We start from the raw sequence: 15,368 nt of genomic DNA on the forward strand, positions 1-15,368 counted from the left end.
GTCCTTGATTTCAAATGGAAGATTTATCGAACTTGCCTTGCAGAGCAGTTGTAGGGATAGACATGACATGGCTAGCTAGCACATGCTCTGCCTGTTATGGTCAGTAAATGATAGAAGCTATAATCTTGGATACTCTTAATTAGTTTTAAAAATAAACTGAACAAAAAAAAATAAAAATAAAAAAAATAAAAAAAATAAAAAATAAACTGAACACAAAAGGAAAAAGGGATTATAGTGTCGAATCTAAAGAACATTGTAGACCAATGACCTTTACTTTTTGGTTCTGAGCACATAGCCCTGAAAAGAATTTTATAAAAATGTGTAATCTCACACATTCTTACATTGAAATCCAGTGTTTTCTATCATGAGTTTAAACAATGACAAAGACTGAAAATCCTGGTGTATTGTAAATATGGACAATTAAAAATAAAACTCTCACATAATTCTTGTAAATGCATCCAGTAGGATCTAAATGCCATAGCTCTGTGATAATCACCATCATCCATTAAAAAACGCATGAACAAGCTCTTTAGCTGGAATTGAGAATTTTAATTATTTCTTCTTTTTCATGAAATTGTATTTCCACTCCCCTCCCCCAAAGAATTTCATCCTAATGTATCTTTAAGATTTGGGCTCAAAATTTTTATTGATTTCTATAATAAAAATATGAATATAAATTTTAAAATTTCTAATTTCTAAAATTCTGTGTTGAAAAGTTTCAAAATATTTTTAAAAATCTTCTGTTTGAGTATCACAACCAATGTTAGTGCATAATTGATCAAAATAACATAAATATATTGGAAACGTCAATATCTAGTTATTGTCTATGAAAAATAAAAAAAATTTTTAATGAAAAAAATAGTGGAGTTTTTCCCCCAAGTAGTTTACATATCTGTAAATAAATGCTAAAATGCTAATACTAGAATAGAATAGCATCAATTATAATCTAATTTTTTGTTTTTATAAATATAAATTCTAGGAAACTTGTTCTTGTAAATAAGTGCGTGGTAATGGAAAGAGTTTGACTAGCAGTATTATCATTTCTTTCAGTTCTAATTTATAGATCAAAAAAATCACATAATGGTTTATCACCAAAATGTATTTTTAATGATCTACCAGCTAATATCAACACTTCCTACAATTTTTCAAAGCAAAAACTGGCAACTACCTGACTTGCAAAAGGATTTGTTTCCTAATTCTCTTATTTTCTACTGCAGAGTTTTTATACTCTGGAACAATGCACCATTGTGGTTAAGATTCAGAATGGGTAAGGAGAAGGATAATTGTGAAAGGGAAGGTGTGAATTGAGAGCAGGTCTTTCTATTACAGGTGTTCCCAGAAGATCAATTTTAACAGAGAATATATATGAAAGTAGAGAAACTGAATACTGATTTCCTTTAAAAAAAAAAAAAAAAACACCAGATCTCCTATCCCCAGAAGAGCTTTGTATTTCCATTTACCCCAGTGTTAGGACCACTGTCTTAAAGAATAGTCTTAATTAAATGTCTAGGTGTTCTGAAATGCCATTTTGCTATGAGTCAGCCTCTGTTCCCTTATGGATGAGGTAATTTGTCTTTATTTTTATTACTCTCTTTCTTCATCTCAAAGTCTTCCTTAACAGGAGGGTAAAAATGGTATTTGAAAATGAATCTTCCATCTGGTGATCATTTGACCAAGGTCATTCTCTAACATGTATCCAGTAGTCCTGAACTAACAAGTTCAGGACGACATGCTCATTACCATTGAAGAACATGGGCTCTTTTATTGTATTTTATAGTATTTTATTCTAATAGTAAGAAATATTGCCTTTAGCAACGTAGTAATATTGAATTTTCCAAGTTGGCAAGTTCCCCCCATCATTTTCCCAGTAGTTGCTGAGTGTCCCTTTTACTCAGTGCTAGGTGGATTCAATCTCAAGTTCTTTGATGTGCTGGCATACCAATGCTTGCTTATGTGCTCAACCTGCCTTCTCTTGCCTTTTGCATAAGACTCCTATCTGCCTACTTTATTATTTTTTTTACCTACTTTATTTTTAATCAGGAATAATGAATGTTTAAATCCATTGTGCTTAGGCTTAAAATTTTTTCTTTGGTATGTTTGTTAGTTAGAGACTTTGTGGTGGCTAACTTCAGAGAATTGATGTCCTCCTGGGTCATTAATTATTCTTCTTGTAGGTGAGGCATTTTCCCTACCTCCTTGCTCTTGAAACTCAATTACATAACAGTGCATCATGCTCAGCAAACTTCAAATCCCCAAGGGTGGCTTAGAAGGTATAAAAAGAATATCATTAAGGCTGGAACATTGGTTTGGTGATTAGAAAGGGATGGAATATTAGATCTCACCCTTCCTAAACTCATCAAAGAAAAAAAAATAAAAGGTGTGGAGACTCAGGTTTCTGTTTTGACTTCTGAGACATCTCCGGGTTGGAAGAACCAGGACCCATTCGCCACCCTGGAAAGTTTTCTTCCAGACTTACCCCAAAAGTACCTCTGAACTCTCCCTCACAGATTCCTATCCATACCTGCTCCCCTTGTCTTGGTTAAGGAGAAATTATTGAGGCAATGTATTTCAGTATTTCCAAGGACCGGAAGTATTTTTTCTCAGAGCTGTGGCTAATCCTTTATAAGCTGTTGTGTTTTTCTATTTACCAGTATTAATACCTTTTCTACTATATGCCAGATGCAATGTACCACAAAGCTCGTATCTACACAACAGTGAGGAAAAGAGAGAGCTGGTGGTTTTCTGGCAAACTTGACTAATTTTAAAGAATGTTTGCTTCCTTGTATCTCCTAACCCTTACCCCAAATCTGCTCAGCTTGGCTGCATTTTGGTGAAGTTTTATCAAAGCCTTCATTGGCTACTAAAGACCTCTAAATCTGATGGTGATGAGTAAAAATCTGGTTTTTGTACTTTGACTTCTCTGTCAGCCTTGAGGGGGTCCCCTTTTGTTGACAGAGCCATTCAGGGACCGTGAGACCTAATCTGAATTTCCTTTTTTCTTTGGCTAACTCTGCAAAGAACAGAGAAATGTAGGGATTGTTCCAAGAATAAATCTCAGCTGTATTTTTAATGGGAGAGAAAATAAAAGGAAGATGGCATGAGAAGGATATGCCTCTGCCAAGAGCAAAATTCCAGAGCCCCATTGAAACAAAATTTGCCTAAGGAGAGTCTTATTTATAGTTTGACCAAGGGACCCCATTACTGCAAGTTCTAGAAGGAAGTCACATTTAATGCTATATACAATCATTAAACCATAATGGGACAGCATAAAAGACATGGCCTTTAGAATCACACAATCCTCCCTGGTAAACACCTTAGGCCATTTTCTTAGACTTCTCAAGATTCAGTTTATTCACCTATAAGCAGGAATAATAAGTAAGTGGAACTTCAAGAATTGCATGAGAATCAAATAAAAATGTACATTGCCTACCATCATACCCAGCACATTATATGTGCAATTAAGGTTAATTCTTCTCTCCATCATCTCACCTATAGTATAGTAAGGAATTAATATAACATACATGAATGAGTAAATTAAGAGAATTTCAATATGCATAAGATAAACCAAGCCATGATTCAAATCATGAGTTATCCAGTCATTAAATATTTATTGTGCACACACTCTATGGCAAGTATTATGCTGAAGAGAGGGGCAAGGGACAGTTTGAGACAGAAAGGCAGTGGAGATGTAAAGATATTAATGCCAAAAGAAACAGCATCCTTTTGCATTCAGGTGACAAAAAAAAAATGTAAACAATGTATCATTGTTTGTATGAGTTAAAGTAATGGACACAATGAGTCCTGTAGAAGGAACCAAGCTCTGACAGTTAGCTAGCCTTACAAGCTTCCCACTGATTTTTTAATATCTCTTTGGATTTAGACTTGTCTGGATTTGAACCCTGGCTCTAACTAGCAGCCTGATCTTGGATAAATCACTTTACCTCCCAAGGCATTTCCCCACCCTGGGAAATGGGAATAATGATATCTCTCTACAAAGATTTTAAAGGATAATATATATCAAAACCCTAACAGTCAACCACTGGAGTTATGTAACTCATGATCACTTTTCAAGAAAATTGGCATAGGAGAGTTGAGGCAATCCTGGGCCATTTTATTCCATAGTAACAAATCTAGCAAAAAGTTATGGGAAGACATTGCAGACTAATGACTGTAATGAACTTTGGGGATTCCTTCTTGATTTTAATTACCCGTGCTACTGCTGCTATCCCTTTTTACTATAGATAATCAAGAAGCATGAGTCAGCATTTGACATAGTAACGTCCTAGTGAGGTAATGAAGGTTCATGTTTTTCTTCCTCATTAGATGAACAAATGAAGCAACTTCTTTTTTTTTTTTTTTTTTTTTTTTTTTTTTACAGTGACAAGATGTTCCCAGCCTTTGGGTTTGGTGCCAGGATACCCCCAGAGTACACGGTGAGTGAGCAGATCCTTTGCTGTAGCCAAAGAATAACTTGCACTTTTCTCACAGGAGTTCACTTTTGGCCCTTGATAAAACTATGTAAGTAGAGCCCCAAAACTCAGAAATGGTCTTCAGAACTAGTGAGATTAGCTCACTGGAGCCTATATTTTGATAAAACTCAATCTCCTGGTATTCTGGATAGGTCTTCTCAGAGGTCCAAATGAAGGGTCATGTTGAGCTTCTTAACAGATATGGTCAAAGACTGAGAAAACACTCAGGTAGTTGCTCTCCACTGGCTCAGAACCTATCTATTCAGATATCCCCCAGATAAAAGTCCTACCAACAATGCCAACTGTGAAAGTCTGTGACAATAATGTCTACAGATGCCCCTCATTCCAAGTCTCTGAGCAACAGGCCTGTGTGAGGGAGAGACACAGAGAAGTCCTGAAAGTTCCAATGATAACCACTGTGGCTTCAAGTATTGGGAAGCTGAAAGGTTTCTGTGAAAACACTGGAGTCCTATTTGATAGTCATTTCTCACAAACAAGGAAGGCAAAGATTGTGAAGAGAGATTTGCACTGCAGTGGAGCTGAGGCATTGTGCTGTGGTATACCAGATGCTCCTGTGGGACACTCTCCCCAGAGAACTCTGCTCCCACAAGTAGAAGGGCCTTGGAGAGACAGAAAAGTCCCTGCCCCAGCTTTACCAATTCCTCTGAGGTACAAGCTAAGTGGAAGCAATACTGCTCAGTCATCAGTTTCCCTTTTACTGATTGAGTCACAGGGCAGGAGAAAAATGCTGACATTTTCTCCCACACCAGAGCTGCCAGACCAAGCACTTTTCCCTTTTGTGTACTTTTTTGAAAGAAAAGAATCCATACCCCTGTTACTGCTGGAAGAGCAGTGGATGGAGTGGTGTGTCTCTCTGACCTGTCCTCTTTCTTGTTTGCCTTATATCCCACACTATCTTCCCTGCTAGCCATGGCTACAAAATTATAGAAGTATTTGTTGGAAATTGAGCACATGGGGAGGAAGAACATGGGACAGGAGTTACTGGCTGGTGACCTGTAGACATTATTCAGGCCACAAATGTATTATATTGGACACAATTTTTTAAAGAATTAAACAATTTCATATACAATGTCAGATTTCTCACCTCTCTGGAAAAACTAAAAGACCTGGCAACACTAAGATTAAAAGATGACAAATGCAAGAATTAAAACTGAGGATGCTGGCCCCTTCAGTGGGGTATCAATTCCAGAATGTGGGCAAATGGGTACCAACCTTCTTCCCAGAGCTCCTGAGCTTTGAAAATGAGATGTGCCTCAATAACCACCAATCCATGGGTTTCTTTGGTGGCTCAGTTGGTTAAGCGTCCAACTCTTGATTTCAGCTCAGTTCATGACCTCAGGGTCATGAGATAGAGCCCTGTGTCAGGCTCCACACTCAGTAGGGAATCTGCTTGAGATTCTCTCTGTGTCTCTCTCCCTTGCCCTCCCCCCCCCCTCTCTCTATTTCAAATAAATAAATATATTTTTAAAAAGCAAAAACAAAAAAACAATCACCTGTCCAATTATCCAGAGATGCTTGAGCATCTTTCACCACATCCCCACCAGGTAGTCTTCTGGTCTCAGCTTGGCCAGCAGGACTAAGGCCAAAGGTATGCAGTACACTTATTTCAGGCCTTTTCTCATCTGTGACACCTGCCTGGCCCCCCTTTTGGAGTAACTCATCCTTTTTGCTGTTTCCTGAAGTCCTCATGCTCATTTGATCCCTTGGCTCCACACTGCCTGTCAGCTAACTTATTCTTCCTGCTGTCTTAAAGAGCATCCCTCTCACTTCCTCATCGCTGCTCTCAAAAAGTCATGCAAATGCCCCTTTTCCATGCCTAATTTCCCCTCTGCCCTGACAGGCACCAATGGTCTCAGTCTGTCAGATACATCCAGCAAGTTTATCACAATTGACTTCTTTAGGATAAAATCTGAGTTTGCCTTGAAACTGAGCCACAAGCACTAATGTCTTAGCTTGCACTCTCTGGGGGATAGACTTTGAAAGAAAGATTTGGTTGCAAGTTGTTTATTTGAGAGGTGGAAGAAACCTCAACAGAGGGTGGAAGAATGGAGGGGGGAGGTCAACATAGGGTGTGCTAAGAAGCCAGTTACCACTGTGGGCAGCTAGAGCTTAATTCTTCTGGGGGCCCCAGGGAGACAATGTAGGGCATGCACAGACCCTAAGGGGTAAGAGAGCTGGGGTATTGATACACCATGTCCTGTCATCCCTTGAGTGATTAAGGGCTGCTCCCCAAAAACATTAGTTTCTCAACATTTTCAGCTAGGCAGCCAAAGCAGGCTCCGGAGGCCTGAGAAGGTAAGATGGTTGGAAGTCAGCTGACTTGCCTGGATGTGCTCAGGACAAGGAAATGTGGGATAGGGCACCAACACTAAGAAAAGAGGCATCTTTTAACACGATGACCTATCTTCTAGCCCCCAAAAGAGTCAGGGCATGGAAATCACCTTTGAAATGGAAATCTCTGTATAATTTCAAAAGATCCAATAAAAATGTCCAGATGCCAGAACATCCCTCCTGTTTATCAGGTTTTAGAAACAAAAAAGGAAACAATACCTTTTTCGGACTTATGCATAGGTCCTGCCAGGTAAGGGAATTTGTGTTGGAAAAGTAAAAGTATTGCTTTATTACTTTTCCAAGAGTAGAGTCTATTTTAACTGTGTATATGTGAAAATCCTCCTGCCCTATATTTCTGCATATCATGTTAGAATGATTCTTAAATGTCAACAGCTTAGCTGGAGACTTCATAACCATCACCATGTTGGGCAGACAGCTTGCGTTATTGAGCTATCATTGTTTTTATCACTGGGTCCAAATAGAGCTCAGCCAAATCTAAGCCTCTAGGCTGTGGCCAGTTCAATCTGGAAGCTATTTGGAGTTACATTTTTCAGAAATCTTTTCTTCGATTTCTTTTTTATTTGCCTTATTCTCCTCTCCTGCCAGCATTTATCTGATTCTGGAAAGTCTTCCTGTCACCTCAACACCACAGGGAGCTTAGAATTCACCCTCCATCTCAGATTGATTGTGTAAAGGCTTAAAATGGTTCCTGCTGCTTAACACATAATGAATGTAATGGGCATTTGTTTGCAAACTCTAAACCCCAGTGCCTCCTTACTGGATTAAAGTTGTAATTCTCCTTTCTTCCTTTTTTAAAATTTTAATTGGTGTCTAGGTCTCTCACGACTTTGCAATCAACTTTAATGAAGACAACCCAGAATGTGCAGGTAAATCACACATAAAAGAAAGCTGAGGTCTCACAGCCCTTCTGTGTTTACCTTTCCTATTTTAGTCTCTCTGCTCCGATGCAGTGTGTCAGTTATCCACAGTCATCTGTCCACAGCAGAGAAGTAGGCTCCCTCGTTCCAAATAAACTGTGCTACTCCAAAGACAATGAAAAGCCAATAACAGAGAAAAAAAAATAGTTATAAAAGACAGAATGCAGAAGAGATCTTGAGCTTACACCAAGAGTATTGATGCCAATTCTGGATTTCTCTGGCCAAAAAAAAAACAAAACAAAAACAGGGGGGAGAAATTTACCCCATGGGCAGTGATTAGCTACCCTTCTTTCTGCTTTCCAAGTTTTCATTAGGTATTTTTTTTTCAAAACTTCCTCTCCGTGAAAGAATAAGGAGAAGGGGAAACATGGAAATCATTTGATACTATCAACGTGCTGACAAAGGATATGACCTCAGTGACTTCAAACAAGTACCTTTATGGTTTTGTGCCAGAAAGAGCCTTCTCAAAGGCTTTGGTCAGTGTTGCATTATTTCCAGCCAAAAATTCCTCAGCATATTACATTAAATAATGATGATGAAACCATGTACACATGACTCCTAGGGGTGGCCCAGGATGGTGTATACTAGAGGAGAGTCAGTCGGTGGTATGAAAACTAGAGAAACAGTAAAGCTGACTTGCCTAGTGGCTAACAGTTCAGCCCCTAGATAGAGCCAGACAAGACCTGGTCTTAAATCCTAAGACTACAACTCACTTGCTGTGTGACCTAAGGCAGATCATTTAACCTCCCTGAGCTTCAGTTTTCTCACATATAAAAGAGGTATAATATCTATTTCATTGTGCTATGAGGATCTAATGAAATCGTATGTGTGAAGTAGAACATTAGGGAAAAGTTTGTGGAAATGGTTGCTTGACTTGAGCTTTGAAAGAGAATGACTTCGGCAGGAGGATAGGCAACACCACCATGGATGTGGTGTTTTCTTTTTTACCTCATGGATATAAATGTGATGTTGATAAGGATGACTAGGGGCAATTAAACGCTTTATTTCTCTGTGTGTTTGATTACACATGTATTTGAGAGGACTACTGAACTTCTGATCTTTGCCAATTTCACCTCAGGAATTCAAGGAGTTGTGGAAGCCTATCAGAGCTGCCTTCCTAAACTCCAGCTTTACGGTCCTACCAACATCGCCCCCATCATTCAGAAGGTTGCCAAGTCAGCATCAGAGGAGACTAACACCAAGGAGGCATCGGTAAGGAGAGGGCTGGTCCTCCTGCTAATGGGCATTTACCTGGATATTGGCCATCGCATCCATCCCACTCTGGCAACAAATCCAAACATTCTCTACCTGTGTGAGTTTGGACAAATGCCTTAACCTTCCCCTATCCTCAATCTCCTTTTCTGAAAAATAGAGATAATCATACCCATCTCTGCTGGGTTATTGTGAGGCTTAGAGGTGACACATCTCAAATGTCTGCAACATTACCTGAACTGAACACAGGAGACACTCAACAGTGGAAGCTACTATAGTCACCAGAGTACGGGTCATTAGCCACCTCATGATCCTGGGGGTGGGGTGGGGGTGGGGGACATCCAAAAATCTTCTTCCCCATATACCCATACTACCCATACTACAGATCAAAGAAAAGCAAAACAGAAGTAAAACAATGGATAAATCTGACCCTGGTAGTCAAATGCAACAGCACAAAATATCATGGCAAATATTTGTTTCACATTCTATTCATGGCTTTCTTAAGAAAATTGCAAATCAAGGTAACAAGGCCAAACAGAATTTGGTTTCTTCTCCTAAAATTTTAGAGTTCAGTATATTACCATAATAACTTTTCTTTTTTTTTTCATAATAACTTTTCTATATATCATTTTTGATGATACCAATATACTTCTTTTCTAGCTTTCTTAATTTTTTTTTTCAGATTTAGTAGAATGTTGCTGATGTCTGAAATTTTCTCTAATTTTATCCTGGGTTCCAAGATACTGCATTTGCATGAAGAAGATATCATATACTGCTGACATGAACTCATCCAAGCTATTTGCACTGTACCCAGGTTCTCAGCCTTCCTCATATTAGAATAGCTGGAGGACCATGCTCATATCTGATGTTAACCTCTTGTGTACTGGAACACATCTCCTCTCAATTATCCAAGGACATTGACCCAGCAGTTATGTTCCTCCTCTCTCCTTATCATCTATTTCCCCTTTCTACTGAAGGCTCATTCCCATTAGCAAATAAAACAGACTCAGTCCCATTAGCAAATAAAACAGACTATATCTATTTGAGTTAAAATCTCTCCCTTGACACTACTTTACCCTTTAGCTACCGTCCCTTACTTTACTCTCCTTCAAAGCAAAAGGGAATCTATCTCACTGTCTCCATCCACCCATGCCAGTCAGACTTTCCTCCTCAACATTCATCTGAAAATTATACTTCTAACAGTCAATGGCACCTCCATCTTGCCAAACATACAGAGGCCATGGAGCAATTTTGAATTCTCACTGATGCAAGATTTAAGTATAAGGGTTGGACAGGATCAGTATTTCATTTTATTCTTTTTTTTATAAATTTATTTTTATTGGTGTTCAATTTGCCAACATATAGAATAACACCCAGTGCTCATCCCATCAGGTGTCCCCCTCAGTGCCCGTCACCCAGTCACCCCCACCCCCCGCCCACCTCCCCTTCCACCACCCCTAGTTCATTTCCCAGAGTTAGGAGTCTCTCATGTTCTGTCTCCCTTTCTGATATTTTCCACTCATTTTTTCTCCTTTCCCCATTATTCCCTTTCAGTATTTTTTATATTCCCCAAATGAATGAGACCATATAATGTTTGTCCTTCTCCAATTGACTTATTTCACTCAGCATAATACCCTCCAGTTCCATCCACGTCGAAGCAAATGGTGGGTATTTGTTATTTCTAATGGCTGAGTAATATCATTTTATTCTTTTTTCTTTTTTTTTTTTTTACTTTTTTTCATCACTGGAACTTCAAATTCAAACTCTTCAAATGATAATTGTTCAGAAACCCAACATTTAAAATAGATTTTAAGAAAATAGATTATTCTTGCTAAATCTGGACTAAGGGATGAAATTCAAATTTGTCTGTTCTCCTTTACCTCCTTATCCCCAAGAACATCTAAGGTATCCCCAGGGCTCCCCAGAGCCCAGTTTGAAAACGTAATGATCCCAGCTCCTCTGGAATACTGAGATCTACAAGAATAAAAAGAGAACATGACTGACATTGGTCAGGATTTGGGCCTGATATAAGCCAGCATGAGTTTTTGACCATGACTCACTCTCCCAAGGTCAGGTGGGTCTGCTCTGAAAGCACAGATAATGAATCAGTGGAGGAAGCATCTAATCCATATAGCCCCAAATAATTTATCCTATAGGCCAAAAACTGATGTTTTTTCCCAGAGATTTTCCCTGTTCTTTGAAGAGTGCATGGTCTAGGGGCCCTTGTTATCACTGATTGCTAAGGGTTCTAACCTTGAACCTCTTTGGCAAGTTGTGCAGGGAGTCCATGGCTGTCAGACTTTCTTCTCAATTTTATGGAACTCTTACACAAATTGAAAAAAAAAAATCCCCTCCTTACAAAGTTCGTTCAAGTTCATTCAGAGACTATGATATTTCATCTGTGAACATTTTCTAGCCTGACTTTGGAAGAAACTACTGCTTGCTTTATTGGAAATTTCCATCAGGATTTTGATCCAGCAGTCTTCAGCCTATTACCTTTAGCTAGATTGAACCTTGAAGGATCAGATTCTCGAATCCTGACAATCTTTTCAGATCAGAGGTTCTGGACCTTTTTTGTTCCCTGAACACCATTAACAGCTGGAGAAGCCCAAGGACCCTTCCTCAGAAATGCTTTTGAGTACACAAAATAAACTATATATTAAAATAAACCAAATATATTGAAATGCATTCAGCAAAATTTTTTAAGTGTGGCTAAGAAGCATGATAAATATAGTAATAAAATGCTTCTTTTATTAACATTAAATTATGAGAACCAATAACTAGTCTAATAATTCTGTAAATTCTAAGTAGTGTTGATATAAATGATATAGTAAGATATTTGCAGTTGCTGTAATATGACAGGAAAATATTCTGTGATTTCTTTTGGTGACTAAGTCATGAGTACAGTTAAAATTAATTCTATTTGTTGGTTATAATTGAAAAAATTATAAATTTCGGTTGGTGAAACTAAAATGTAATTTATCCGAAGTTCACAAACTGTCTGAAGTCTTTCAGCAGTCCACAGGCCCAGGTTAAGAATCCCTGCTCTAAGGTCCCAAGGCTTGCTCAGATGCATGTTCTAACATGCATCTCTTGATCTCAGGGTTGTAAATTCGGGATTGTATAATTCTACCCCATGTTGGGTGTAGAGATTACTTAAAAATAAAATCTTTAAAAAATAAAATAAAATCCCTGCTCTATATAAAAAGTCAACAAACTGCATTCTGCAGTGTATTTCAATGACTTACAAGCGAAGAATGGCTTTTACATTTTTAAATGGTTGAAAAAAATCAAAAGAAGAATAACTTCATGGCACAGGGAAATTATATGACATTCAAACTTTGGTATCCATCAATAAAGTTTTATCAGAACATCACCATGCCTGTTCATATTAAATATTGAATATGGCTATATGGCTATTCTCACACTATACTAGCAGGGTTAGGTTGTTGGACAGAGATCACTGTGGCCTGCAAAGGCTAAGATACTAATTATTGTCCTTTTACAGAAAATATTTTCCAAACCCTGTCTCTAGACCATTTCAACTCTAAAACTTCTTGATGTGGTAAGGTGGCTATCAGATGTTTTTGTTCCTGGAGGCATTGAGCAGGTAGGGGGGTCCAACCTCTGGTCCACAAAGATCAGATCAAATGGGAGTTGGGGGATGTGGAGAAAGAAGGAGGAGGACACAAAAGTGTGACTCACACAAAGGCCCATCTGCTTTTGAGTCAGAAACAGTCTCCCTCCAAGTGTGGCATCCACCTGGCCTTCCAGGGCACAACTTAGGGAGTTGATTTATGATTTGGTGTATTCTCTACTCCTTCCCTCTGTCCCAACCATCAAGTTGCCTCCTACTGCCCCTAGCTGCACCATCAGGTCATCCTACTAAAACCTTCCTCCAAACTCCCAGGCCACCTTTTTTCTGACTATGTAAGACTCAAAGAGCATGGGTATGGATACAAATGTACAACTCAAATGCATTTGAAAATTGGTTGGTCACCTAGAACTAGGGGTGGGTAGTTAATTAATGGACATGGAACAGAATTAGTCTTTATATTAAATACATGGAAAACATTTAGAACATGTGACCATCTTCATCATAGTGTGAATTGCTGTTCAGTGCCTCCAGTTGCACTTTTGACATGTTATTTTGTTTAAAATATTTTTTCAGATTTACAGAGAGAAGCGGGAACCTTTAACAATCTATGCACAACCTTTTAAGTATGATTCTCAGAACCAGGTGTTTTCATAATGTGGCTATTCTATCCAGCCTCTCTTCTTTGAAGAATGGCAACTTGGAATGACTTACTAATCCTACATTTACTCCCTGCAGATGTTGGGCATCTTGCAAAAATTACATTAGATTGACATGAGTTAGCATCCCAGTGCCCTGCTTCCCCCCCATCTCACAGCAGATGCTATTATGACACCACTCACAACTAACAATAGTGATGACTTCTGATGGCCTGCCTTTTCCAGACCCCATAGCAAGTCCTAAGCCCTCCCTGTGCTGATGAATACAGAATATATTATCCAGTCTTGTTCTCAGATGTGCCACCTGCCAACCTACCCAGGTGGAAGGAGGCCAGCCAGGCTGCATGCAGGGAGCTGGGACTTGGAGCAAGAAGCCACAGGAGCTCAGCACCCACAAGCACACTCAAACTAGACCATGGTGCATGGCCTTCAGGGGAAGAGGCAGCAACCCACACCTTCTGCTAGCAATGCTTTAGACTAGTGCTGTCCACCAGAAATGTTACGGAGTTGTATATGCAATTTTAAATTCTCTAATAGCCCCATTTTTAAAAGTTAAAAGAATCAAGGGAATTAATTTTAATCATATGTTTTTATCTAACCCAATACAACCAAAATATCCTCATTTTAATATGTGTTCCATATAAAAAGTTATTAATAAAATATTTTACATTCTTTCTTTTGTACTCAGTCTTCAAAACCCATGTGTATTTTATACTGACATCAACTTAAGCTGGATACTAAATTATCACTGCAAATACTTGATCTAGATTGTAGATCTAGAATACTTGTAGATCTAGAATCACTGCAAATACTTGATAGATTAATAGTTGAGAAACTAGATTCACATACCTGAGTTGTTCCAAACGTACTTAAAAGGTTTCCAATAACCAAATCAAGTCTTCATTTTGAAGGTTGAATTTGAATTCATTAAAATGAAATAAAACTAAAATCTTATTACTCTAGCCACTTTTCAAGGGCTCAGTAGTCATGTGGAGCTAGTGGCTATTGTATTGGGCAGTACAGCTACAGGCTCTGAAAAATCCCCCAGCTGAAGAGGGTGGGTTAAACAGTCTAGTGGTGAAGTCTAGGAGGTGAAGGGGTGTAGACCCAGAGGAGGTAAGGAGTTCTCCCAGGAGCTCAGAGAGTGGAGGCTTCGAGGCCGGCCCCTCCTGCCTCCCCTCCGCTGCTCTGTCCACCACACTGTACTGTGTAACTGCCATTAAGGTGATTCTTAGAATTAACCCACAATTATTATCCCTGCATCGAAGCTCCATTCATTGTCACCTCCAGTCTTTAGGGCCGTCAACACAGGACTCATTAAAAGTCTGTCAGCACTGTCACCGTGGTCAGTATGCACAGAAGCCAGCCCGGTGCATAACTGGTACTGTCCTTGTCTCCCCCACCCCTCGGTCCCCGTGCTCACCTGGTCTCCGGTCAATGGCAGCAATACTTCATCCTGCTGATCCTCACCGACGGTGTCATCACGGACATGGCTGACACCAGGGAGGCCATTGTCCACGCCTCCCACCTCCCCATGTCGGTCATCATCGTCGGGGTGGGCAACGCTGACTTCAGTGACATGCAGATGCTGGACGGTGACGATGGCATTCTGAGGTCACCGAAGGGAGAGCCTGTTCTTCGAGACATCGTCCAGTTCGTGCCCTTCAGGAACTTCAAACACGTACGCATATCTCTGGGGCTTCCCGTGGGAGAGCAGAGCCCAAGCGAGCACCTCCCACACTTCCCACCAATGTCTGGGGGGAAGCAATGCCAGCCATCCGTGCCCAGGCCGGGCCATCTCACACTCAGGATATGTAGAGAGCTTCACTCTTTGGAACAAGATGCATAATTCCAGCAATGGCTGAGGAGTCATGCTAACTGTGGCAGCCAGCATTTCACTGGCACTGCCCTCATCCGTATAATTTAGGCTTTCTGGTGTATGCAGGGCTGCCATGTACAGTTAGGCAGGTTGCTCCCTGCTTAAGGGTGCCCGGCTGAAGTGACAAAGAGAAGCTGAAATTCAGCCCAGGTTCTCCTTGTCAAGCCATGTGCCCCAGGAGAAGCCTGTGTTTGCCTTGGAAAAGTCTATTTTTGAAATGATAGAAACCTAAATCCTCTACAAGTATACACTAAGCAGCATCAA

At 39.6% G+C, this 15,368-nt stretch overlaps 1 protein-coding gene across 3 annotated transcripts in view; it reads left to right on the forward strand.

The window, feature by feature from the left end:
* CPNE4 (copine 4) overlaps window positions 1-15,368 on the forward strand; it is a 665,006-nt gene that overhangs the window by 642,392 nt on the left and 7,246 nt on the right. For all 3 annotated transcript variants that reach the window (XM_072792768.1, XM_072792769.1, XM_072792770.1), the window contains 4 exons: window positions 4,379-4,433; window positions 7,657-7,708; window positions 8,838-8,971; window positions 14,670-14,906. In XM_072792768.1, the coding sequence (XP_072648869.1) occupies window positions 4,379-4,433; window positions 7,657-7,708; window positions 8,838-8,971; window positions 14,670-14,906 (478 nt within the window). The remainder of the gene's footprint in view (window positions 1-4,378; window positions 4,434-7,656; window positions 7,709-8,837; window positions 8,972-14,669; window positions 14,907-15,368) is intronic.

This window comes from Canis lupus, chromosome 22 (genome assembly GCF_048164855.1).
Source record: "Canis lupus baileyi chromosome 22, mCanLup2.hap1, whole genome shotgun sequence".
Classification (NCBI taxonomy): domain Eukaryota; kingdom Metazoa; phylum Chordata; class Mammalia; order Carnivora; family Canidae; genus Canis; species Canis lupus.